At 51.2% G+C, this 25,081-nt stretch overlaps 1 protein-coding gene across 4 annotated transcripts; it reads right to left on the reverse strand.

Moving 5' to 3' along the window:
• Window positions 1-128: 128 nt before the first annotated feature.
• Window positions 129-23,726, reverse strand: BCL6 (BCL6 transcription repressor). Of its 4 annotated transcripts, none has more exons than XM_047098986.1 (11): window positions 18,027-23,600; window positions 15,358-15,416; window positions 12,969-13,007; window positions 11,952-12,123; window positions 9,536-9,757; window positions 6,900-7,871; window positions 6,182-6,366; window positions 4,586-4,753; window positions 3,562-3,692; window positions 3,307-3,444; window positions 129-1,354 (listed from the first exon to the last, which is right to left on the reverse strand). In XM_047098986.1, exons 4-11 carry the CDS (start codon window positions 12,110-12,112, stop codon window positions 1,211-1,213), a joined length of 2,121 nt encoding a protein of 706 aa, XP_046954942.1. In that variant the 5' UTR covers window positions 12,113-12,123; window positions 12,969-13,007; window positions 15,358-15,416; window positions 18,027-23,600; the 3' UTR covers window positions 129-1,210. The 4 variants fall into 4 exon arrangements, with proteins under 4 accessions (XP_046954942.1, XP_046954940.1, XP_046954941.1 ...); XM_047098984.1 differs by having other exon boundaries at window positions 14,171-15,416; XM_047098985.1 differs by lacking the exons at window positions 15,358-15,416; window positions 18,027-23,600 and adding an exon at window positions 23,677-23,726.
• Between the last annotated feature and the right edge of the window lie 1,355 nt (window positions 23,727-25,081).

The raw sequence follows: 25,081 nt of genomic DNA on the forward strand, positions 1-25,081 counted from the left end.
CCCCCATGGCCAGCAGCCACTCCTGTCCTTGAGCATCTCCCACTAGGTTACGAGCTGGGGACACCAGACCCATTTGAGTCCTGAGTCCTGATTCCAACACAAGGAAAGACCTCCGGAATGGAGCCAACTTGACTTTTCAACGTTTTATTCTTGTATTTGTACAGCTATATTTTACAACGCGGTAATGCAGTTTAGACACAGCCAAACCCTGTCTCCGGAGTAGTTCTAACACAAGCATGACGCAGAATGTGATGAGACAAACATTCCCAAAGAGAGCTTAGTTAGCGACGACTTCAAGTCCCTGTGTCTGCCTACACTTCAGAAGGGATGGCGTGCTCGTCCATCACTGAAAACTTCCATGAAAAAAGGCACCGTAGGACACGTTGTACAGGTATATACAAACCGAGAACTAGAACAAAACTACACATTTTTCCTTCGGTAGCTTTTTTTGTTCTTTTTGTTGTTTTTGTTTTTTTTTAATACACACTTTGTAAATTGTAAACCTTCACTTGCAAAAAAATACAAATACACTGAGGCATTTTAGACAAAATATTTTCTTACTTATACAGATGCAATACTTAAAATATTCTCTTAAGTGCTCTTTCTCAATAAAGATTCTCAGATCCGTGTCTGCCTGCAGATACAAAATCGAGCCTTTAACACAGTTTTATATTTTTAATATATCTTTTTTAGGTTTATATATATTTATTTTATATATATATATATATTTATATATTTACAACTCTGCCATAGATTCCTTCACCTTTGGTTAAAAAAATTAAAGCCCTCTCTTTGATAACATACCGAAGTCTCTTCTTTTAAAAGAATGCACATTTACATACAAAAGAAACATCTGTTCCCACAAAACATATACATTCCTCATTTTGCAGACCAAGTCAAGTCAGAACTTTTGCATACTCCCCCCGCTCTGATATATAAAATGATTTTGCCGTTTGCTGACGTGGTTTGCCTTACACATAGGAGAAGAAGCAATATTATTTTCTTAATGTTTTATGGCAGTAGGGGAAGGGGAGCTGCCTTGGCTCCCGGTCCCCCTGCCCCTCCCCCCCCACACCCCAGCCCAGCTATGATTTGCACTAGTGGATGAAAGAGGCACTACGTCATGGGATGAACATCGTAAAGTGTTACAGTATCCTTTGGGTAGATTTCTGAGAAGGGACTCGAATGGAAAGCATCAACACTCCATGCTTCAGCAGGCCTTGGGGAGCTCCGGGGGCAGGTCAGTGGCGGACACACGGTACTGCACCTTGGTGTTGGTGATGGCGCCGTGCTTCTGGCGCAAGTGAAGACGCAGCTGGCTTTTGTGACGGAAATGCAGGTTACACTTCTCGCACTGAAGGAAAACCGGAGGCAGACTGTTAGCTGTCACCAACCCAGGGAACGTGTCATTGCTCAGAGACCCAGAGAAGGAGGGTCTCCCTCTGAGAGATCTGGGTAGCTCATCCCCCTCCAAGGCCAGGTGGAGAATTCTGGCTCCAGCTAAGGGACACATAAGCTTTGTGCAAATGGCCCTTCCCTGTCTTCTAACGTGTTCCGATGCTGCTTGCGCTTTTCCCCACCCAAGCACATCGTTTCTTCCGTGTGCCTTGGTTTTCCTTTCTGTAAAGGACTGAGGCAGTGCACTCTGAAGGTCACTGTTACCTCGACATCTGTGCATCTAAACTGCTAGCACATATTTATTGTATTCTTCCTGTGTGCCCAGCACCATCCCGACCCTTGAGTGGATCTGGTAACTGAGCACAACAGCCCCAGGAACACAGCTACGTCCAGGCTCATTTTGCAGATGAGGAACCAGAGGCACCGAGAGGATGAACTAATTTGCCCAAGAACAAAATGCAAGTAAGAAGATTCTCACTCCGGGACCGATAAACAGTGGGTGAAAATAACCACATGTTGCCGGCTCACATTTGTGACACGGGTTAAGCACTCATTGGTTCGTTCTTGTGCCCAGCCCTACCTACAGTGACGCCATAAAGCCACCAAAGTCAGCATCACCTATCGGAGTAGTTTCCACACTTGTAAGCCGTGGGACTCTTTTCAAATTAAATAGAAACTCAAAAGGCAAAAGGGACGGCAGGATTAAAGAACTTCAGTGTTATAAGAGCATGCTTTGGAAACTGCTCATCTATAGCAGTTCTCAGGAAAGAAAATTGTGGTCCACAGCGAGGCTCTGGGCTTGCCTATGGCCCCAAAAAGGTTGGTGTCAAAGTCAGAATAAGAACCAGACACCCCAGCTGCCCAGCCAGTATCTCTCCCATCGGTGGCAGAGATTGGCAAATGATTTCTAACTGGTGAAGAGCCAGATGGTAAATACATCGCGATGACAAGACTGCCCCTGTAGTAGGAAAGTACCCAAGGACAGTATGTAAACAAAGGAGCACGGCCGTGTCCCAATAACACTTTCTTTATGGATGTTGAAAATTAAATTTTATATAATTTGCACAGGCCACAAAATATTATTTCTTAATTTTTTAGCCATTTGAAAATATTAAAACCATTTTTAGCTCGCGAAATGTTCAGTAATAAGCCCGCAAGCCATGGTTGGCTGAAACCTTGCTCCAGAACACTATGATTCCAGTGGCCCATTCATGGCATCGTGTTGTGTAGATGGCCACCTGCTCTTCCTTAAAGTGGCCTTTTCTCTTTTTTTTCCTTCTGTCACCACATTTTTTTGTTTGTTTCTTTTGAGAGAGGGACAGCACAAACAGAGGAGGGGCAGAGAGAGAGAGAGAGAGAGAGAGAGGGAATCCCCAGCAGGCTCCGCACTGTCAGCACAGAGCCTGAAGCGGGGCTCAAACCCACAAACCGTGAGTGAGATCATGACCTGAGCCGAAATCAAGAGTCGGATGCTTAACCGACTGAGCCACCCAGGGGCCCCATCACCACATTTTTCTGATTCTCTTCCCACTCCTATGGCTGCTGTTTCTCAAACACCTTAGGTCCTCTTAGGTAGACAGGTAGCCAGCCCAACATAGACGCAAATTGTAAGAAGCCAGTTAGTGTGGAATGAATGAATGACTCCAAAATCAATGGATCTATAGTCTGGACCTCTGTCCTAAGGCCCAGGTCACCTAGCCCCATACCCTCACTTTAAAGACGAGCAAACTGAGACATAGCCAATGTCAAGCAGGGTGTCTTTGACAGGCCCAAACCAGGTCTTGTGACCTTTAGTTCAGTGGTCATCCCACCGTGTGCCTGAGATTGACACAAACAGCTCTGCTGGCTGCACCTCTACCCTCAACCCCTCCCAGGCCAGTCCACGGGGGTGACAAGAGGCTCACATACATGGTAAGGTTTCTCTCCCGTGTGGATTCGCAAGTGGCTCTTCAGAGTCTGAAGGTGCCGGAAACGGGTGCCACAGATTTCACAGGGATAGGGCTTCTCTCCAGTGTGGATGAGCACGTGGGCACGGAGGTGGGCCACCTGAACGGAAGGGCAAAGCATGAGAGGCTCCGCTGGGGCGGGCCGCGGCACCCGCCCCCGGGAGCCCCTCGTCAGCACGCGGAGGCTGAGGGGTCCTTTCCCCATGGCCCTGCTCACTTGTACGAATCTGGCTCCACAGGTTTCGCATTTGTAGGGCTTCTCTCCAGAGTGGATTCGAGTATGGGTTTTCAGGTTGGCTGGCCGGTTAAACTGGGCTCCACAGATGTTACAGCGATAGGGTTTCTCACCTATTACCGAAAGGAAGGGGATAAAGAAAGCCATATTTGACAGAGGTCCCCGCAGTCCCGGGTCCCTGGATCTCAAAGCAAACTGCCCTTCCGGGGGCCACCCTCAGCGTTATCTCACTTGGAAGATGTCTGAGAGAGGATCCAGGGGCCTGCTTCCTGGCCACCACCCCTAACACGCGCACACACACCGGCACAGGCTGCAGGCGGCCAGGGTCAAGAAGCAGGCGGGGACAGAGCAGAAACAACACAGGCGGTGGGAGAGGGAGGGAGGGAGGGGGTTCCTCCCGGGAGGCCTTGAAACCGGCCATGTCATCAGGATTATCTAACTGCCGACTCAGAGAAGTCACTCTCCTCCTCTGGACCTCAGTTTCCCTCTCTGGAACCTGAGGGGTGAATTTAGACGCCGTAGGAAGGCTCTTCTAGCTCTCGCCTTGTCTAAGACCGATACAGGAACCGAACCATTCGCCAGGAAGATACAATCAGACTGTTCTAGTTTCTCTTTTGGAGAAGACATGCTTTTCTGGTTATGGCAGCTACAGCGGGATTCCATGCGCGAGAGGGCCGGGGCCTGAGTCAGAGTAGATGCTCAGGTGGAGGAAGCCGACAGAAGGGCTGAGCATTGGGATTAACTTTTCTGACTCCAGCGAAGGGAGAGACACAGGACAGAGCTTCTCAGAGAAAAGACAAACAATACAGGGAGTGGAATGAGTCACCAAGCAAAGACGTGACAGGGCTAGGCCCACATTCGGGTCAGGACGGGGCCTGCTCCCTGCCTCAGCCCGCCGGGGACCAGGGCCCCACTCTGCTTTCTCTACGGTTCTCTCCCCATCCTGGTCCCAGTAACCCTGACCAGCCGAGGTGGGGTTGGGGGGGGGGGCGGGGCAGGGCCATACCCGTATGCACGGTCTTGTGGCTGGCGAGGTTGCCCTTGTAGCGGAAAGAGGCCTGGCAGCGGTCACACTTGTAGGGTTTGTCGCTGTGGGTCTGCAGCGTGTGTCTCTTGAGCGAGGCCTCCTCAGAGAAGCGGCAGTCACACTCGTTACAGAAGAAGGCCCCGTTCTCTGTTGGGAGGCGGGGGACGGGGACACCAAAGTCACAATGAGGAAGGGAGGCAGGGCTCCGAGGCCACTTCTTCCCTTTGGGGCTGCACTCAAATTGATCCCCAACCTCCATCCACCCAACGCTCCCGAGAACCCAGAGCCAGGGGCCTGTGGCGTTTTCTTTTTCTTAGCATTTAGAGTCCCAGTCGTGGAGGACAAAGGAGACAGATTTGAGTATTAAGGTACAGGAGGGAAGCAAACCAACGGGTATCTACACGGCCTGTGCCAGCTTTAGGAAAGCTCAGCCGGCTCTTCCTGTCTAGAGAGCTCTGACAACTGACTTTTCCTATCACTGCATAGCTTTCTTGACATTCATACACGGGAGCCCTCGAGCAAAACCCTTCACCTCTCTGAGCCTGTCTGTGTCTCCATCTCCAAAGTCAGGAGAGCAACCCCCCACGGCCTATCTCACAAGAGCATACTGTATCACGCAAAGCATTCTAGGAATGTAAGATATAAAATCCAATGACACTTGGAGGTCATTAAATGAGGAAGTAATGGTGAACAGGGTCACCCTGTATCTCTCTCTGGATTTCATGTCCCCCAAACACTTCTGTGAGATTGGGAGAGCCAACAAGGACGGGAAGTAGAAACAGCGGCCTAGAGAGAAGGGACGGGATGCAGAGAAAAGGCAAGTGGCCAGGGGGACAGATGGGGACAGTCCCTGCTCTCCCAGCTATACATCCATGACCCTGTGCCAAATCCCTCAGTGTGAGGGACTGATTTCTTTTCCTTTTGTGCTAACGTTTTGAAAATGACGTGTCATGGCAGGCGGTTCACCCCCGAGTAGGTATTACTGGGCTATCCTACTCCAGCCAGAGCTTGAGGGAAAAGATGGGCTTTTATCTGATAAAAACTGGGGATGCCAATCACAAAGTATCCAACACTTCAATTTAATAATTCAGTTCCACGAATCTAATTCCGCTAACATTAGCCGAGTTGCCTACTCCATGCTAGAAATTCTCTGGGATCTGTGGGAGACGCAGGAATGATTACAGTCGGCTGCTTCTCCTTAGGGAATGCACGGCCCAGCAGGGGGGAACTAACACAGGTCAGGCCGTTGGGTCCCCAGCAGCCGAGAAAGCTCTGGGAGTTATAGCCAGCCCCACAGGTTACCTTAGCTGGAATGCAGCTGAAAAGGCTGTTTGGTCATTCTCTACCAGCCCAGATGAACTCAAACACCCTATCCATCACTCCGGTCTGCCTGGTTCAAGAGGCCAAGAGTGGGGTGATGGACTGGTGATTGTCAAGTGCCAGTGACCTTCCAATTGGGGACTTCTCCCAATCGGTAACAACAGCATACGTGAAATGGAAACGCGAACCCCACGGGCAGAGGCAGGGGCCTTCCTTCTCCCCGGCAAGGGAAGGGAAGGAGGGAAGGGGACTCACCACAGCTAGAATCCGAGTACTCAGACTGGGTCTCTCCCATCTCCTCGGGGAATGTGGGGCCGGCGGTGTGGAGGCACATCTCTGCGTGCTGCGGGGACTGAGAGCCACAGGATGTGCACTTGGGGGGGTGCAAGTAGAGAGGCGAGTGGCTCTCGCTGCTGCTGCGGGGGGAGCCGGTCAGGGACCTGTGAGCAGGAGGAAAGAGAGCCTCAGCAGCTGGGCAGCGTAAAGCACACCACTTGGCCTGGACGCTGCCCCCGCCCTTCCTGTGCTCAGGTGAGCCCAGAGCTGGGCTGCCTTGCTCTGGATGTGGGGCCACAGAGTTATCCTCAAGCCTACCTCTAAACAACGTACGCCCTGAGACCCCTGACAGGGTCACACTGGGCCAACACCCCGACCCAGGCCAGTCCCAGTCTGCAGGCTAACTCAGTCCAAAGGGGGGGCGAGATTGCCCTGCCCTGCCAAGACCATAGAGGCTGCCCTGGGGATTCATGAAATGCTCTTCTGCCGCTGAGGGGATTTTCCCGCTCTTGCTCTAACAAAATAGATCAAAGCTTAATATGCTTCCTTACTTAGGTGAATTCAATCAGTGGGTGCTCACTGCACACCTCTAACATACTCAGTATTCACGCAAGAAAAGAACACAGCCCCGCCTCCATCAGAAGAAGTGACCACGTGGGAAGCCCTGACCCCAGGCCCGGACTGCCTGGGAAAGCACCTGTTGACGATGTTATTGAGCCGGCTGGCCTGTGGGATGGTGGAGTCCTCCCCGCTGGCACTAAGCTTGGTTGGGGACTGGAGGTCAAGGCTCTCGGGCTCCATGGGCGGCTGGCAGGCCGGCGGGGCGGTGTAGGCTCGAGGGGAAAGGCGGCCCAGCTCCGCCTGCTCGGGCCCCTCTGGTTTGGCATTCTGGTTGAGGCTGTTGAGCACAATGAACTTGTACTTCTTCCAGTTGCAGGCTTTGGGGTCAGTGGGGCTCTTGGCCGGTGGTGAACCGGAGGTCTGGAGAATGCAGGCGTTCTTGCTGCTGCAGGACTCCGTGGGCGAGTTGGGCTGGCAGTCAGACTTCTGCGGGCTCTGCGGACTCACCAGACCCTTCCGGTTCAGGGGTGCACTGGGGGGCTCGAAATGCAGGGCGATCTCATCCTCGGAGGAGGGCCTCTCTTCCTCCTTGCCGGCCTTGTCACAGGGGAAGTATGGGGCATTCCGGGCCGAGGGGGCGGCCGGCTTGGGGCCCTCGGCCACGCCGTAGTGCATGTCACTGCGTGCCTCCTCCGGGGCGGCCTCCTTGGGCGAGTAGATGCTGCTGTGGCACACACTGGGGGGCATCTCCATGGCCGGCCGGCTGTACTCGCCGGGTACGGGCCTGGCACTATCACAGGGGAGGGCCCGCTCCTTGGGGAAGGGGTTGGCCACGGGCATCCGGGCATCCCGCAGCTCCTCATCGGAGAAGAGGAAGCTGCTGACCGGGAGGTGGCTGTACACGGGGTAAGAGGCTGGCGGGGTGGACAGGCCGCTGTACAGGCTGGGGGCAAACGCCCTGCTCTCACACCCAGGGGCGTTCCTCAGCGGCAGGTTATTCTCCATCACCTCACGACCCCGATAGGCCATGATGTCTTGGGGCATCAGCATCCGGCTATTCAGAAACTCGTCACGGGGAGGCTTGATGGCAGGAACCATCTCGGCTTCACTGCAGGGGAAAACAGAGAGGGGACATGGGCCTCCAAATCAGAGCTGTTGAACAGAGGGCTTTCCCAGTGACCCCGGCGTCCGTAACCACATTTGTGCTTGGGCAGCTTAGATGTAAGGGATGTGGCTCTGGAGGGGGGAAGGACTTCAGTTACAAGGCCTTTATGCTAGGAACCCAGCAATCTAGCCCGCAGCAGGGGCGACGAGACCCACAGAAGGGCAGCGAGTTAGCCACACAGTCTGTGCCTGCTTAGACGTGACATCTCATGTCTAGTCACACCAGTATACATGTGTGTGCATCTGTAAGTCCTCAGATATCCTAGAAGGGAAAGCAGCTTTGCCAGCCCTTATCTCGTCTCACCCAGGCAAAATCCTGCAAAGGGAGAAAGGTATTATCGTGTCCACTTTACACACACAGAAACCGAGGCTCAGGGAGGGAAGGATTCACGCAATCCTGGTGCCACGTGTTCCGAGGGTCCGGAAAAAACTGGTGCCCTGTTGAAGACAGGCCTCAGCCTCTGTGCTGGCTAGAGTCCTGGGCAAGTTGACTTTGGAGGACAGGTGGCGGACGCCCGTCCTGGGAAGCCGTGGCTCTGAAGCGGCCAGACCTGCTTTCCAATTCTGCCGTGCCACTCAGCAGCTCCGTGAGCTGGAGCGAGTTACTTAACCACTCGGAGCACGAGGCCTGACCCAGTGACAGCACTGGCAAAGGACAGCAATGATGCTCCTGCGACCACGATTACCCACAGGAGACAATGAGCTCTCACTGCCCGTACTTGAAGGGACATTATGTGGGCGAAAAATAGGCCAGCTCAACATGCTCATAGTTAACAGAGCTAGAACCAATGAGCAAAGGTTAAGGGAGCCACATTCCGGCTCGCCATAAAGCAGAGCTTTCTAACCGGCCAGGGGAGACCGTGTGGCTCTGAGAACACTGGGTTCCTGGCTCCTGGAGGTGTTCAAACAGAGGCTAGCAACGCTTCTGTGCGATAAGGGGTGCAATCACCCTAGAACAGCTGAATCAAATGCTTCTAAAAAAGTCAAGCCCTGAGTCTCTGCTCCACTTAGCCAAGCCCTTCACTTGATTGGCTCTCAGGTTCCTCACCTTTAAAGGACGGTCATGTCTGACCGGCCCTCAGGTAGGGGATTAGACCCAGTGAACTCAGGGTGATTCAGTAAATGGTCCTCTCCAGTAGGAGCCCGGCAACGGCAAGGTAAAAGGTGAGTAAAGCAGCCCGCGGTCTGGTAGGGGAACTAAGGCGCCTATGTAAATCATTGTGACGGAAGTCTAAAGGAGAACTCAACTACATACGCAAATGGTTAAAACAGAAGGAAGGTCTGAAGGACAGGCCAAAGGCTTAGGGACACAGAGGAAGAGCTGGGGGAGGAAGAGTGGCCATTGCAAAAACATCCGTGGGTGGGGGCTGGCATCCAAGCTAGGCCTGACAGGACGGGCGGGAGGAGAGGACACGTCAAACGAATAGAAGAAAGCAAGAGGGAAAGCACAGGGCTTCTCTGGAGAGCACCACCTGCCTGGAGCCCAAGAATTAAGAAGGCGGAAGGGTGCCAAAAATTGTGGAAACGTAGGTTGCGCCTATCACAGAGGATCCTGTATGCAAGCGTTACCAAGGCTCTCTGAAGGCCTCCAACCCCGCGCCAGCTCACCTGGCCTTGATAAACTTCCGGCAAGTGTCCACAACGTGCTCCATCTGCAGGTACATAGCCGTAGCCATCACGGCCATGATGTTGCCCTCCCGCAGATTGAGCCGAGACGTGTACATGAAGTCCAGGAGGATGCAGAACCCCTCGGGGTTGATCTCAGGATCCAGGTTGATCACGCTCAGGTTACATTTCAACTGGTCTGTGAAGATGCTATAGAACAGGCCGCTATAAAACAAACAAATGTCTCACTATCACAGACAGAATTTGCCATCAGTTACAGTCAGTGTCAGGGCTCCGCTCTCTCCCCTGGGCCTTGCTCCAGAATTTCTGTGGCAATTAATAATAACTGCCATTTATGGAGAGCTAACTAAATGCCAGACAGTCATTAAGCACTTTACATACATTATCCTGTGTTCCTCACAACCTTGCAAGGTAGATATTATCATTCTCCCCTTTACGAATGGGGGGACAAAGATCAGAAGTTAAATGATTTTCTCAAAGTCACAGAAGCTATTTTCCTTATGGTCTTAAGTGCATGGATCATCAGAGTGAAATTCGGCACTCATTTGCCGTTACCATTTTTAGTCTCTAGCTTTGAGATAAACATTTCTCTTCCTATGATCCTTATTTTTAAAATGCCATTGTATGTTTTTAGAAACAAGTTGCGCGTCGATGAGAAATAAATAGAATGATGCCTACGTGTACAGTCTACTGATCTGCTAAAAGTCTATAGACTTCCGTAAGGTCAATATTCCTCGAAGACACAAGTGAAACTTCAGGCCATGACTCCGGCTACCATGCTGTCTGATGGAGGAAAGAGCACTCAATCACAAGTCAGGATTCTGGGCTGTCGTCTGGATTCTGCTCTTTCTTAATGGGTTGCTGGAAGCGAGCCAGACTTTTACCAGGAAGTAGCTGTGCAACCTTGGGTGAGATACTTAACTTCTCTGCACCCTGCTTTCCTTATCTGCAAACCAGGAGCCACGGTATCTACCCGACAGGGTTGCGGCAAGGACGAAAACATAAAGGGTATATAGAATGATGCCTGGCACACAGTAAGCACTTGGTGAGTATTTTCTATTACTTTCCTTTCTCTATAAATCTCTGTTTTTGCCACTGTTAAAAAATACGTGCTGGGGACGCCTGCGTGGCTCAGTCGGTTAAGCGTCTGCCTTTGGCTCAGGGCATGACCTCACGGTTCGTGGGTTCGAGCCCCGCGTCAGGCTCTCTGCTGTCAGCGCAGAGCCCGCTTCAGATCCTCTGTCTCCTTCTCTCTGCCCCTCCCTCTCTCTCAAAAATTAAACATTAAAAATAACAACAACTGGGGCGCCTGGGTGGCGCAGTCGGTTAAACGTCCGACTTCAGCCAGGTCACGATCTCGCGGTCCGTGAGTTCGAGCCCCGCGTCAGAGCCTGGAGCCTGTTTCCGATTCTGTGTCTCCCTCTCTCTCTCTGCCCCTCCCCCATTCATGCTCTGTCTCTCTCTGTCCCACAAATAAATAAACGTTCAAAAAAAAAGAAAATTAAAAAAAAAATAACAACAACAACAAAAACCAAAAACAGGTGCTTGCTGTAGATGTTGAGTGAGCTCTCGGCTAGCGATAGAGATCCCTGACTTTATATCGGCTCACCTATCTGCGTCTTTGTTTCACTGTCTATAAAATGGAGGTAATGCCTCCATACCACAGAAGGCCACTGCAAAGATCCAGGGAGAAGATGTAATATAGAATCGCTCTGGGGGGCCACTGGGTGGCTTGGTCAGTTAAGCGTCTGACTCTTGATTTTGGCTCAGGTCATGATTTCACGGTTTGTGAGTTCAAGCCCTGCGTCGGGCTCTGTGCTGACAGTGTGGATGGAACCTGCCTGGGATTCTCTGTCTCCCTCTCTCTCGGGCCCTCCTCTCTCTCTCTCTCTCAAAATAAATAAATAAACTTAAAAAACACAGCTCTGTGTACGTGAAATACTTGGCAAATACGAAGAATCGGCCGGCTCACTCTTCCTAACTTACACATATATACCCTGAAACACCCATGGAAATACAGCCACAGGATTAAACGCACATAGTTACAGAATAAAAGGGCAAAAGATATCAAATTCACTTGCTTACAGTATTGTCAACCCCCCTCTGACTTCTTCTAACTGGAGTTATTCTCCATGTTATTGTCCAAACACATCCTTTCTTGGGACAGTATACGATTTCTTCTCCCTCTATTCCCACAGAACAGAAACTCTTTCTTCCCCAGAAGCGCGTGCATTCATTCGCTCCCTGGGAACCTACTCTGCCAGGCCACGGGCTGAGGTCTGGAGACAAGTGCCATGTAATTCCGAACACAGCAAAAGGCCCACCTGTTCTGCCTCGCTGCCCGCCCACCCTGTCGGCTCGCCTTTATACATCCGTCTTTCCCCTCCAGACCCCTCACCTGCAGGCCATGAGGACTGTCTTATGGGCTCTGAACTGCTCGCGGCTCACCACGATGACAACATCGGTCAAGATGTCACGGCTCCGCAGGCGGTTAAGGTTGAGAAGCACGTCGCTGGCATGGCGAGTGAACTGGATACAGCTGTCAGCCGGCGAGGCCATTTTGTCTTCACCTGGAAAGCAAAGGGTCAGAATCTTGTTGGTTCCCCAGCACCCGACTCCTGTTTGCCAGGAGTGTGAGAACAGGAGCCTCGGCCTGCTAACATGTGGGATGAAAACCGAGGTCCCTCGGGTTTGGTCTTGGACCAATTTGTGGCCCATCTCTGGGCATCTGTAAGATGGGAAAAATAATGTTTATCTAACAAGTGGGACTAGAAAAAAGCCTTTCGGGGAAAGCGGACGTGAATGAATATCTGTGGAGCGCTTTTCCCACATACCAAATACTCGGCCGGGCACTGAGAGGCAGTAAGTGTGTTACAGGGGAGAGAAACCACACTTGGAAGGTTAGCAAGCCAGCTTTACCTTTTGCTAGCTGTGTGACATGGGGCAGACTGTTTATTGTTTCTGGGCTTTGGTTTCCCCAAACGGGGGGAAGTAATACCTATGTGTTTGTAAAATTTAGAGATATGTGCCTGGGCTATAGTAGGTTCTCAAAAATCACAGCTATTCTTGTCCGAATCTCATTTCCTTATCCCAGCCACCATCTGTTCTCTCCTCGTTTAGGCTTTAGAATTGTCTGAATGTACTTCAAGCACCCAGCGTGCTGCTGGAGCATAGTAGGTGGCTACATTGGATCCGAACCAAGAAATGAGAGAGGGTGTGAATGATCACACGACGGTGAAGATAGTCTAACACAGGGGTGAGTGGGTGAGGCCTGGGAACGATGCAGAAGGGAACTGGCTATTCTTTATCTCATCTAATGAAAAGTGGCCAAGTTCACAGCAACACATGCATTGGCAAATTTCAAAAGAAACAGTTTGTCCACAAAGTTTTAAAGCATATAATTAGATTTACTTACCCAATGCCTTGATTCACAGTCCAAAATGTTGCTTAAAATCTGCAGGGAAGAGAAAAAAGCAAAGAGAAATTGATTTCATGAATGTTAGATTGTCCACTACAGTCTTATTTTAGGACACACGTATTTGGTTCTACTTTGATAGCTGCAGCCTGCCAGCTGGAGCGGTTTTACCACAAGCCAGCAAACATTTTTCCAGGTCTGCGCTTGCGGAAACAAAGGCACCCAAAGCTACGCAGTAATAACGTTTTTATCCTGACTACCGGGAACGCAATGGCACACATTAAATACACGTACATATACACACACCGTTCCTGTCTCAAAGTAAAAAACGTATACCAACCAAAGGCCGCCCCGGCCCCCCGCCCGAGTTTATGGGAAAGAAAAATACAAGAAAAGTGGTTCTTTCAATATCAATGAGAATGATCCTTCGGGGGGGGCCTTAAAGATGTGGACGGTTTTCAAAACCTGCTAAAATATTATCTTTCAAGTCTTAAAATGATTTCTCAACATCTACTGGGTCGATATCGTTTATCCCCATTTCGCTGCTGACAAAACTGAGGCCCAGGAGTTCAAGTGGTTTGCTTAGGACAAAAGAGGTATTAAGAAGCACTTAATAACCACAGGATCTGCAGAATACACCCCGAGATGGCTTAGCTATGCTTTCCTTGAGAATCTTTGTCTTTTTCAAAGTTTCTTCTTCTTTCCCTCCTGGGTCTGAGACCATAGTACTACAAACTTCCAAGCTTGTGCTCCCTCTGCTGGGGAAAGATTTAATTGTGTGCTTTGGCTGAGAACTGGCCAGGGAGGACTCATGGAATATGTACCCGCTCCAAATCTGTTTCTCTGAAACAAAATAATTTTAAAGCACAGGTGTAGGACTCTTATTTATGATCACATGTGGGCTGCAACATAAAACAGTATCTGAATCCTTTTCAGCTCCCCCCCCCCACCCCTTTCAAAATCATAGCCCTTTAGAGCTATTTTCCGGGTAAAGGGGCCTGAGGCCAGGGAGGTCATGTTGGGCCACGTAGATGGTTAGTGGCCCGGCCCTAGGTCTTCTGGCTCAAGTTCCTGTCCCTTTTCCAAATCAGCCTACGTGCTGTAGAACATGCAAGACAGCACCCTAATGTGGGTGAATCTCATTCTTAAGTTCCTTCCCCCACACAAACACTTTGCCCCCATTCCAGGCTGCTGAATCTTACCAAATGAGCACTCTAAAATGAGAGGTTTCCTTGAGTCTGTAACCAAACACTCTGACATTTCTCTGTGGTCCCAAGTGCCAGTCACTCAATCCCATCGGCTTCAAGGTTAGTGTGTGCATGTGAGTGAGTGAGGATAAGGGAAGGGAGTGGGGGAAGGGAGAGGAAAAGAAGGAGAGGAAAGAACCTATTTCCTCCTCTCCCCATCCTAACTCAAGACGGGCAAAGAGAAATACACTGAACTGTCCTAACCAAAGTTCAATGATTGTCTCTGTTGAAAAAGAACACTGGAGACGCGTGAGAGGTTCATTTACAAACCGTCTTCTCTTCCCCCGGTGCAAAACATCCCTGAACACTTCTGGAATATCTAAGGCTCTCCTTTAGCCAGCTTCAACCACCAGCTCGCTTGTGGATTTCCACTCACAGATTTTTGGAACCACAGGAAGCCCAGATCTGCCATTTCACCTTGACAAGTGGCAATGACTCACTCCATATGCAGATCGAAGCAAACAAACAACACATTCCCACCTCCTGCCCCCTGCGGGTGGGGTGGGGGTGGGGGTGGGTCTGCCAGCCAGGCCCTGGGGCTGGGCACTTTTCATCCTAAACCTCTGCCTGGCTTGGTCAAAAACAAACGCACGTACACTGAGGCTCACATCCTTATTAAGCCCACCTCTTCTTCAGCTGGGTCTATCTTAGGGGACCTCACAGCTAGTGAGTGCGTGTTAAGGTGGATGTGGGAAGCCATGCCTCCCTCTATTTGCCGCAAGTGTGGAAGGACCCCTAGCAGCTGCTTTGTTTCCTGCAGACCACTCAGGCCTTCCCCATCCATCATCGTCTGCGATCTTTATAACAGCCCTGATTTACTGGGGAGGCCACCGACGCTTCATGGGATAAGCCTTGCCCAAGACTGAAAGCTAATCTCCAGCAAAGTCCTGGACAAACTCTGTCTTACTAAGCTTCAGCAGGAATCCCATGGACGCCACACACAATACTCATTACACAGAAACAACCGCCAAAAGAACAGGGCTGTCAAAGAGAAACTGACAACTGCAAGGGCCCAGACGTGGGCTCCCCCCACCCCTACCCCGCCCCAGCCGCAGTAACCACGAAGTGAGACCTAAATATTGTCTTTCCACCCACACACTTTCTCTCCTCTGCCTTTTCCCTCGGGATTTTCAATTCGGCACCTTGAGGAGAAGGCAGATCTTTCAGAGGAGCTGGAGAAGAAAAACGAGGGACCCTCTCCCTGTACAAAAGGCAGAGAGGGAAGAGAAGGCAGCCGAAGGAGAAGGCGGAGAGACAAGAGAGGAGGGCAGAAAAGAAGGAGAGCCAGGTTAAGAGAGAGCGAGTGAGCCAACACGAAAGCCCCCATCCACCCTTTCCCTGTCTCTCCCGCTCGGCGGGCACTGCGCTTCCTCTCACAGGCTCACACGGGCACAAACCGGAGCCCTGCGCGCCACAGCAAGCCCGGGCAGATGCGCCCACCCCGACCTTACCGTACCTGCCCGCCAGGGACCGCCCACCCCCGGCGTTCTGCGGGCGCCGCGGCCCATCTGCCTCGAAGCCCCCGCAGGCGCGTCGGAGGCCCCGTGGTGAGATCGTGGCAACCTTTAATTTGGTTACATTCAAATAAAACGTTTCGTACACTTCGGTAGCTAACATTGTGTGTGCCTTTTTTTTTTTTTTCCTGTTACGCCGTCAAGGCAGTGGGCAGTGAGGGGAATGGCACAGCCCTCTCATTCCCGGAACGTAGTCGATCTCAGCTCAGCGGATTTCACAGAACACTCTCTGCCTATCGCCGTTTCCAACGAGAAGTAACTTTCCAGGAAGCTGCCGGCCCCCGACGGCCGCCAGGATCGCTGCCTGCGGCGCGAGGGCCGCCGGGGATTCACCCGGGGAGGGGGGGCCGCCCAGGGAGGCTCGCGGGGAATAGGCACACTTTCCCCTAAATCCCTCGCCGGCGCCCGATCCAGGATTCTGAGTTCACGCGGTCCAACCCTTCCCCCACAAAAATTTTATACATGGGGAAAGTCGCGCAAGTGAGTAGCAGAGCCGGTCCAGAACCCAGGAATTCGGGTCCAATCCGAAACTCATTTCAGGACTTAGAATTGCCTAATTCTGGTGTTTGTTTGCCTGGTGCGTCATTTACTTATTTATTTTTCTCTTTTTTTTTCCCCTTTCTCTCTTTTTGCTTGCTCCACCCCCCCCCCCCTTAAGGGGCTGGTTATAGGCCAGGCGTCAAAGTAGAAAGATGGGAGTCCCTAGGACTGAGGGTCTCCAGCCAGTGCGCACCAGCCGACCTGGAGCAAAACCAAACCGAAAGCCCCTTCCGCCTACGTTGGCAAGTAGGGGAACCCTGCTCAGCTCGGTTTCCGCCCAAAGTCTTTAGAATAGGAGCTGCCAGGCCAAACCTGGCTAGGTTTCGGGATTTCGGAATCCGATTTCTCCGAAACACGTAGAGACGCGGTTAGGATTGCGCAGGGACCGGGGCGCTGACCCCAGCGCGCGCATGGGCGCGCTCCTGGATTGCTTAGCTTTCTCATGGCCTTCCTCGGAATTATAACCCCTGGGCGCCCTCTCCTAATTGGTCCTAGTAGTGGGCTCCGAGAGTAATTTTCCGGGGCGAGAGGCACGAAAGACGTAGCCCCTGAGGCCACAGTCCTCTCCTAAAACCCGCGGGTGGTCTCTCACTGCGTCGCGCATCCCATCAGCGGCGGAGGCGGGGTCTGGGCGGTAGGTAAAGACTGGGCCTCGTCCGCCTCATAAAATCTTACTTGGAGGCTTTCTCATCCCTTCGCCCGGTGGAATAAAGGTGAAAGCGAAGGTTGAAATTTAATATGGAATGGGGTGAGTATCTAGGAAGGGAAGTTAAAATTAAGTACTTGCACTTATTGGAAATTAGGAGTCCCGTGGTTCCGGGAGCTAAAACCTAATCATGTTTTACCGCTGCCTGACACTAGAGAGAGCCCTCCATCAAGGCTAGAAACCGACAATATCCATGTAGCCCCGCCTCTCCTTCCCATTGACCTACTTTAGACACAGGCTCCAGATTTGGAGAATGCCTTTCACATCCCCACCCCACCCCCACCTTTCTCTATCCCGGCCGGCCTTTGGATTATTGGTAATCTAATAACACCAATAACTCTCTGAGAAATCCAAAGGAGAATCTGGAAGTGCAACGCACTGTTTGGGGCGGGGCGGGGGGGGGGGGACGAGGAATTTTAATTAAAGCTGGAGCTGCCGTAGTGAAACCAGCATCAGGGCTCTTGCCCAAGCGCTCCCTTTCCGCGCAGCTTCTCAGCTAACTGGCTGCTCCAGTTTAGCCACAGTGGTCCAGCGATAGGGGGTGGGGTTAAACCGCGCGCTTGTTTTCGTTTTAAGGGAGAAACACTGTTCGCTCTCTTGACTGGGGGGCGGGAGAGTGGAGTAGACAATAAATGAAAGCGAATTTGATAACGCGGTAGCCTCGGCAGGCGCTTTGGATGACCGAGGTGTTCGGGGACATTATGTCCTGACTTTATTTCTATCACGTTTCCTGCCAACAGCGCTCTTTGAAGCCTGCAAGCTTCTAGGAAATGCAATAAAATAGAGGGATGTGTTTTATCATCAAGATCTGAAGAGGAGCTGCAGAAGGGACGCTCCCCATGCACCCAGCTCGCGACAGCCTTCCAGAAAGAGCCGGCAGACAATGCCAACAAACTACGTCCCTAAGCAGAGATATCTCGGTCATCCAGGCTGGACTGGGCTCTGCCTTTGCAAAAAGGCTGCCGGGGGAGGGGAGCGGCATGATGTCCCCAAGCAAACAATGCCTTTAAAAATCCGATCTGGACAGAAGTCAGCCAAGGTCTTTATTCACCTTAATGAAGATGGAAGGCACTAACTGTCCTTGGAAAGCGATGAGTCAAACTTGACCGCTCTTCAAACACATCCCCAGATTCGTTTCCAACCCGAACAGAGGCGCGTTTCTCCGACGCGGCCTCCGACAGTTCCCGCAGTGGGAGAGGCTGAACTCGATTTCCTAGGACCAGGGAGGTGGAGACGGCAGCACCTCCCGCGGGTGTGCGTCGCCGGCGGCCGTCGCTAGGGGTCGCCGGCACCCGTACGCGCGCTTTGCCATCTTAAGTTTTCAGCTCCAAGAAAATAAAACTTTGCTTAAGAAGAAACTATTGTGGCCAAAATTCTACAGGGATTACCCCCCTGCTTGTCCATATGACCCCCCTGCCATCTTCCTCACCCCCCTCCACAACTGATTTCTGGTCAAGTCACACTAAGCAGCGTGGAAGGAAGGGGAAGAGAGTTATTTCAGTATCCAAATGCGAGCCTGGGGCGCAGGGAGGTACATCTCTGCAAGTCTAGGGACTGGGACCTAATCACCCGCTAACACAAGCACCCTCCTCAAGATCTGAGACCGCCACCCTCATCAGTACATTAGGCTGTCCGTACCTGTCACTGAAAATCTTATGCCATACTTTCTGAAACTCCTCCAAGGCACCTGGGTAACTGTTTCCAGCTACGCTGACCTGAGACATTAAAATCATGGATCTCACTGCTGCTGCTTTCTCTTAGGTACTCCAAAGGAGCAGAGATAAACTCGCCTTTGACTTTATTTAAGTCACTGACCTGGAATTCAGAAAGTAAAAAATCTGTCCCAGTTAGGGTACTAACTCACCGGTAACAGACCACCCTCATGAGGCCTGTTTCCTCAGTTGTCAAGAGCTTTACGTCCTAGAGCCCCCAAGGCTTCCCGCCACCCCCCACACTTCACCCAGGGAGAAGCCACGGAGACAGAGAGATAGTGTATTCAATGCGGGTTATCTTAAGGTTCTCTTAGTGGAGGCTGATGCCCCTCGCTGGGGGACCGTGGGCAGGACAAGCATCTGGAGGATTCCTAATCTCCATCCATCTTACCAAAACTTTGGAGGCCGGATGTCATCCTCACTGGATGGTCTCCTCCTCTGTCAGTCCTAGTACCTGATGGGGATACTTGGGAGACCCGAAGGTGACAGGGGCTGCCCACCGCCCCAGACGGGGAACTCGGCTACGATCTACCACTAGGTGGCAGACTCAGTACGTTCGAAAATTACCGCGCCTCCGCAGCCTTCCACAACCGACTGCCCCCCCCCCCCGGCTTTTCTTTTTCTTTTTTCTTTCTTTCTTTCCTTTTCTTTCTTTCTTTCTTTCTTTCTTTCTTTCTTTCTTTCTTTCTTTTTTTTTTTGATCTGTTAGGGGGAGGAGGTTGCCTCTATAAGCAACTCTGCAAAACATTTAATTTACTGGATGTAATTCCTTCTTCCCGATGCGCACTCCTCTAGCAGCCACAACACGGTATCTGGAGCTGCGTTCACAAATTATACGGTGATTTTTTTCCAGCCGGAAGGGCTGAATATATTAGAAGGGAGGAAAGGGAGCGCTTGTCTTCAAAAAGCAGAGTGGAACTCGAAGGTATTAGCAGAGTTTCTTGCCAAATACTGGTCGACCCGGGAATCAACTCCTGATCCCCACGGAGAAAAGGGGCCCTGGAGGCCAAGGACAGGGTTCCACCCAGGCTTACAGCTCTCGGCCAAAGACCCCACCGAATTATGGTCTTTTGGTGGGGCTGCTGGTCACAGGCTGGGAGGCTGGGAGGACGGGGAAGAGCCATTCCTGGCTTCCAGTGAGTGGGAAGAAGAGAAAAGGGCCAGCTTCACCACAACACAGCACCCCCGGCCGGATCACTGCGGCGGCATTCCCACTTGTTGCGCAGTGCAGGAAACCGGCACGCGCCACACTATTTCAACTCCCAGAGAGCTCCAAACCCTGCTCGACTGGCCTACCATTGCCCCCACGCCGTCCACAAACCTGCGCCCCCAGCCCAGCCCCCATATACACCACCACCATCACCGCCAGCAAAACTGCAGGACTTCCAATCACTGGTTTGTTTTTACACCAAGACATTCCTCCTTCTGTCAGTGTCAGACTGGCAACAGAATTCAGGTGCTCTGAGAAGTCAAGTCCAAGGGGGAAGGAGGCTACCTCCGTCAGGAGAACTCACCTAAAAGCCAACTAGGCGACCCTCCGCGGGCGCGCGTACACACACACACACACACACACACACACACACTCGGAACTTCTTTGCCTGTTATGACAGTATCCTAGCTGGAAAGCAACTCTCTTCCTCCCCATTTGAGAGATCTACTACAAAGTCCTTTTTGTTTTTAAAGGTAGTTTTATCTCCTTTTACTAAAGAAAAAAAAAATCCTCATAAGGTCATTTCACAATGTTTTCCAAATATTTGACTTTCGCAAATAGAGTTTCATCCACCGAGGGGTGGCGCTGCCGCACCACCACCTCGGAATCTCTAAGTTTTTCACAATAAAGTGGGTTGTGAGTGTGGCTACCGGGCAGGGGAGAGAGGGAAGGAAGGATTTTGACATCTAGTCCTGGCTACCCTTTTACTCAACCAATAACTGGAACTCTTCAGGGCTCAGCAAACGACAGCTTAAGAGTTTTGAGTCCCATTCCTGTCCACCAAACCCAGAATAAATTGGAGAGTCTTTTCAAGAAAGCATGGGGGTAAAACCCTTCAGAACAGCACAGACGAAAAGGCCAATTGGAGAATTCCCTCTTCTGGCTTCCTTCTCCTTCAAGCTGCCCCGTTTACCAACAGCTTCTGGCCTTATTGTCACTATCAACAGACCCTTAAAACCAGCCAGCGCTTGGGCCTGCAGTATTGGAGAGTCTTCCAAATAGGATATTGGAAACTTCTATTTATAAGTGGGGGGAGGGGGAAATATTTCCCATCTACAGGTTTCTATTTCAGCCTGAGGACTCAACTGCAGCCATTTAGCAAGGGAATGCCCATCTTGTGGCACACTCTTTCCATTTCCTCCTCCCCTCTGAGACAATATCCTTTCTCCTTAAAAAGAAAAAAAAAGGTATATATTTTAAAGCAAGAATGTGATTTCACCTCATTCCTTTGAGCTCATGTTTGCTACCTCCAGGAATAGCGTGTGGACTAGGGCCAGATGAACTTCAACTTGGGCTGCAGATTTACGAGGTTCTGTTCCAGTGCCAAAGGCTCTTGGTAGTAAATAGTGAGCAAAATAGATACCTGTCTCCTGACAGATCTTGCCGGCCCCCCTCTTATTTTTTAAAGTTATTTATTAAAACCACACACACCTTGCAAAGAAAAAGGGAAACTGACAGTCTCTGTAGAGGAAGCCGGTGGCATCGCTCAGAGCCACAAACTGTATTTCTAAACAGCCCTTTCCCTGGTTCCCTCTGTCCTGCCCCACTTTTTTTTTTTTTTTTTTTTTGGACAGAAAAAAATGCATGTATTGACACTTAGAAGAAGTAAAGAGTGACAAGATTTTCCTCCTGGAAACTATAACCTGAATGGAAAAAAAATCCATTAAAAAATTAAATTAGTTTCCTGTAGCTGGTGGTGGTGGTGATGGGGATGTCCAGCTTTCTGTGATCATCTGTGAGGGACCCAGTAACAGCTCTGGACTTTCGGTATCCTGTTTGGGGTTTTTCTCCCTGTTCAGCAGTCTGGACCCTCACCACCAAGTCTTAACCATTGCAAAAAGGGGCACCCTATAGAAAGGTCTTTTCTTTTCTTTTCTTTCTTTCTTTCTTTCTTTCTTTCTTTCTTTCTTTCTTTCTTTCTTCCTTTTTAAAATCTATTGGGTTGTGTTTTTGTTTTCCATGGGAGAGTTTTAAAACTCATTATTGTAACACTAGTTCATTTTTCGCCAGAGTTCCAATAACACAGCATCATAAAGGCAACGCAATCCACAGTTCTCAAGACACTGACCACGGTCACTACATCCCGCAGCGGGGTGGCCCCTAGCTCCCGCTGCCCAAGAGCCCAGCCGATTTCCGAGGCTCCAACTCCCCACCCGCTCCCGCCCCGGGCCGCCGCCGCCGCCGCCTTCCCCCATTCCTACTCCCTCCAGGAGAGCCACAGGTTGCAAATCCAACCAACCTCACAATCCGTTTTTGCAAAATCACTCACAAAGATCTCCCTTTCGCGCCCGCGCCCCCTTCTCCCGCGCCAGGCCCCCCACCCAGAGCCACAGAGTGCCCTTCTCTCCTCCCGGGTCTTGCACGTAGGAAACGCGGGCTGGGGCTGTTTGTTTTTCCCCTCGCCCAGTGCAAGGACCTCGAGAATCTGAAGCCTGACGTCGGCTACTCTCCGGCTGGCAGTTGTCTTTTTACAAAGCTCGCACGATGGGAAAAAATAAGACAAAATTTAGGAGAGGCGGGGAACAGCCATTGGGAGCTAACACCGAGTCACGCAGCGCCCAAAACACAAACACCGCGACCGCCAGAAATCCCGCCACCTTCCCGCTCGTCTGGGCCGTCCGGTGAAGGTTCCCGCAGTCCCCGCACGCTAAACGGCACCGCAGGTGCAAACGCGCACCCCTTTGCCACCCACCCCCCAAATCCCTGTCCCGCCACCAGCCGCTCTCCTCGGGATGGGGAGAGGGAGTGGAGCGGGGTTCCTGACTCCCTCGACTGCAACATGAAAGAATAATTTTCAAAGTATTCAACATCCCCGCCCCCAGGCAAGCTAAACCTCCCCCAAAACACAGGGTAAGGGGACACCAAAACACTCGGATCTCGTTAGGAAGATCGCGGCTCTAAAAGGAAATAGTAGAAACGATACTTCAACTGGGTTTATGGGGAGGTGGGGGGAGAGAAAAACAAAACCCGAGGAGTTCGCTTGCATTTTTCCTCCCAAATCTCGGCTCGGAGGCAGGGAATCTAGAGGAGCGAGGCCGATGGAAGGGAGCCAGCGGGGCGAGCGAGCGGGCAGCCTCCCTCCCCGTCTCCCGGAGTCACCCAGAAGGACGGGAGCGGAGAAGGAAGGAGAGGCGAGGGAGAGGAGGAGGGAGGGAGGGAAGGGGAGGCAGGAGCAAGGGAGCGAGGAAGGCAGTTTGCAAGCGAGAAAAGAGGGAAAAAACACAGCCGCCCGAATCCAGCGAGATCACAAGCCGTACGCAAGCAGCAGCAGAAAGAGCGAGAGCGCGAGCGCGCGTCCTCTCCGTCGTCTGGGGCCAGACAGCCCCCAGACTTGCCCAGAGCACCCCCCCAAAACACTGTCTCGTCCTCTCGGCTCCGGCCGCCCCCTAATTCCCCTCCTTCCTCTCCTCCACCTCCTTTTCCAAAACCAAAACAACACCAGGGAGGGTGGCAAAAGCCTCCCCAAACCGGCCGATTCACTCAAAGACAACAAGAATAAAATAATAAATATATAAAAATCTATATCCTAGAGTGGGAGAGACGTGGGACTAATCTTCGGCATTTATTTTAACACCTGACAGCTAGAATAAATAAATATATACATTTATATCAATAGATACACATAGGAAACTTGGAGCCAAAGCATTTGGCAAGAGCGGAAAAAAAAAGAATTAAAAGGTAAAATAATGATCATGAGCAGCGGCGGCGGCAGCGGCACCAGCGGCACCAGCGGCGGCGGCGGCAGCAGCAGCAGCGGCAGCAGCAACAGCAATAATCACCTGGTGTCCGGCCTTTCCTAGAAACTTCTTGCATCACCACTTCTAAGAACCCCAGTTCTAAGAATCAACAGAGCTCAATTCTCGGAATTTGAGCTGCGGACTTTACCACTGCTACGTGGCAGGGGAGGACTCGGTGTCAGCTCTCCGGGACTTTTGCCTCTCCTGGCCCATGGAAAGCCCTCAAAGCCACAGTATTTTTCCAGTTCCAGGAAGATTTCGAATTCTTCAGCGTCTGGACGTCTCATATTTGGGGGTTCCTGTTGGAGGCTGGAGGGGCCAGACGGCGTCCCTCCCTCCCCGGACCCTGCGCGTTGGTACAGCCTGCTCCGCTAGCGTCACGTGGGCGCCCCCTCTGTGACGTCGGCGTCTTCGCTGTAGCAAAGCTCGGCCTCTGGAATTCTGAGAACTAATTTGCTATTCGGTGACATAAGAGGGGGAGTGCGCTTTGCTTTCCCGGGGTCTGGGGCTAATTCCTCGTCTCTTACCCTTAAACTCGGCTCCTCGAGCTAAATACACAAAAGGGAGCGAGAGGTTCGACCCGTTGGAAAAAGTCTGTTCTGTATAGTAGCTTTAGAGGCGAGTAAGAGAAAAAAACAATAAACACCACAGCTCTTTCCAGCTAGAATATTAGGCACCACGAGAAAAATATTTGCCAAGCAGTTTTCGGTGGGTTCATTTGCTTTATTTTATTTGGGTCGGATTTTTTTGGTTTTGTTTTGTTTCCTTGTTGATGTGGTGGCTTGGGATTTTTTGGTTGTTGTATTTTGACGATTTTCGGATTTTTTTGCTTCTGATTTTTGCCTTTTTCAAGTTTGTGGTGTTACGTAAATAGTAGGATCCCGCATCGGTTGGATTTTGGTGTGTGTGTGTGTGTGTGTGTGTGTGTGTGTGTGTGTGATTTTTTTCCCCATCTAATCTCTCATGCGTTTTAAAGAAGATGTGTTATTTTAATATTGATACTATTGAAAGCAGCTTAAGTATTTGATCGCATGTAACAACCCAACCCCCACTTTTTGGGGGGCGGGCGCGGGGCGGGGGGGGGGGAGGCTGCAATTTTCTTCTTTCCCTTGGACTTTTACTGAGAGGAGGCACTCCAGCGCTTGAGGGACATGTTCAAAGGATTTGTTTTGGTTTGGTTTGTTTCTTTCCAGGACAGCAAGTGGTGGGTTTACTCTTTCTGTTATTGTTGACTGTTAGGAAATGTCTTGTTGAAAGGAACGTGTGTGTATTTGGGTATGTGTATGCATGTGTCCTACAAAATTATGTGAACCAAATACAGGTTTGTGTTTTCCTTTTTCTTAAGGTCTTGATCCCCCGCAACCCCCCCCCCGCCCCCCCCCCCCCCGCCCCGGCTCGTTTCAAGGTCGTTGTAAAAAATCTCTTCTGTCTGTGTTTAAGAGATCAG

Source organism: Lynx rufus, unplaced genomic scaffold (genome assembly GCF_022079265.1).
Source record: "Lynx rufus isolate CCGP_SWC_20201006 ecotype Redwood Valley unplaced genomic scaffold, mLynRuf1.p SCAF_5, whole genome shotgun sequence".
Lineage (NCBI taxonomy): Eukaryota > Metazoa > Chordata > Mammalia > Carnivora > Felidae > Lynx > Lynx rufus.

Coding starts and splice junctions, on each gene's coding strand:
- BCL6 (XM_047098985.1), bottom strand. CDS start 12,112: ATGGCCTCGCCGGCTGACAGCTGTATCCAGTTCACTCGCCATGCCAGC. Junction 6,367..6,899: donor CTCAATAACATCGTCAACAG/GTGCTTTCCCAG, acceptor TCCTGCTCACAG/GTCCCTGACCGGCTCCCCCC. Junction 1,355..3,306: donor CGGGAGAGAAACCTTACCAT/GTATGTGAGCCT, acceptor GTTTTCCTTCAG/TGCGAGAAGTGTAACCTGCA.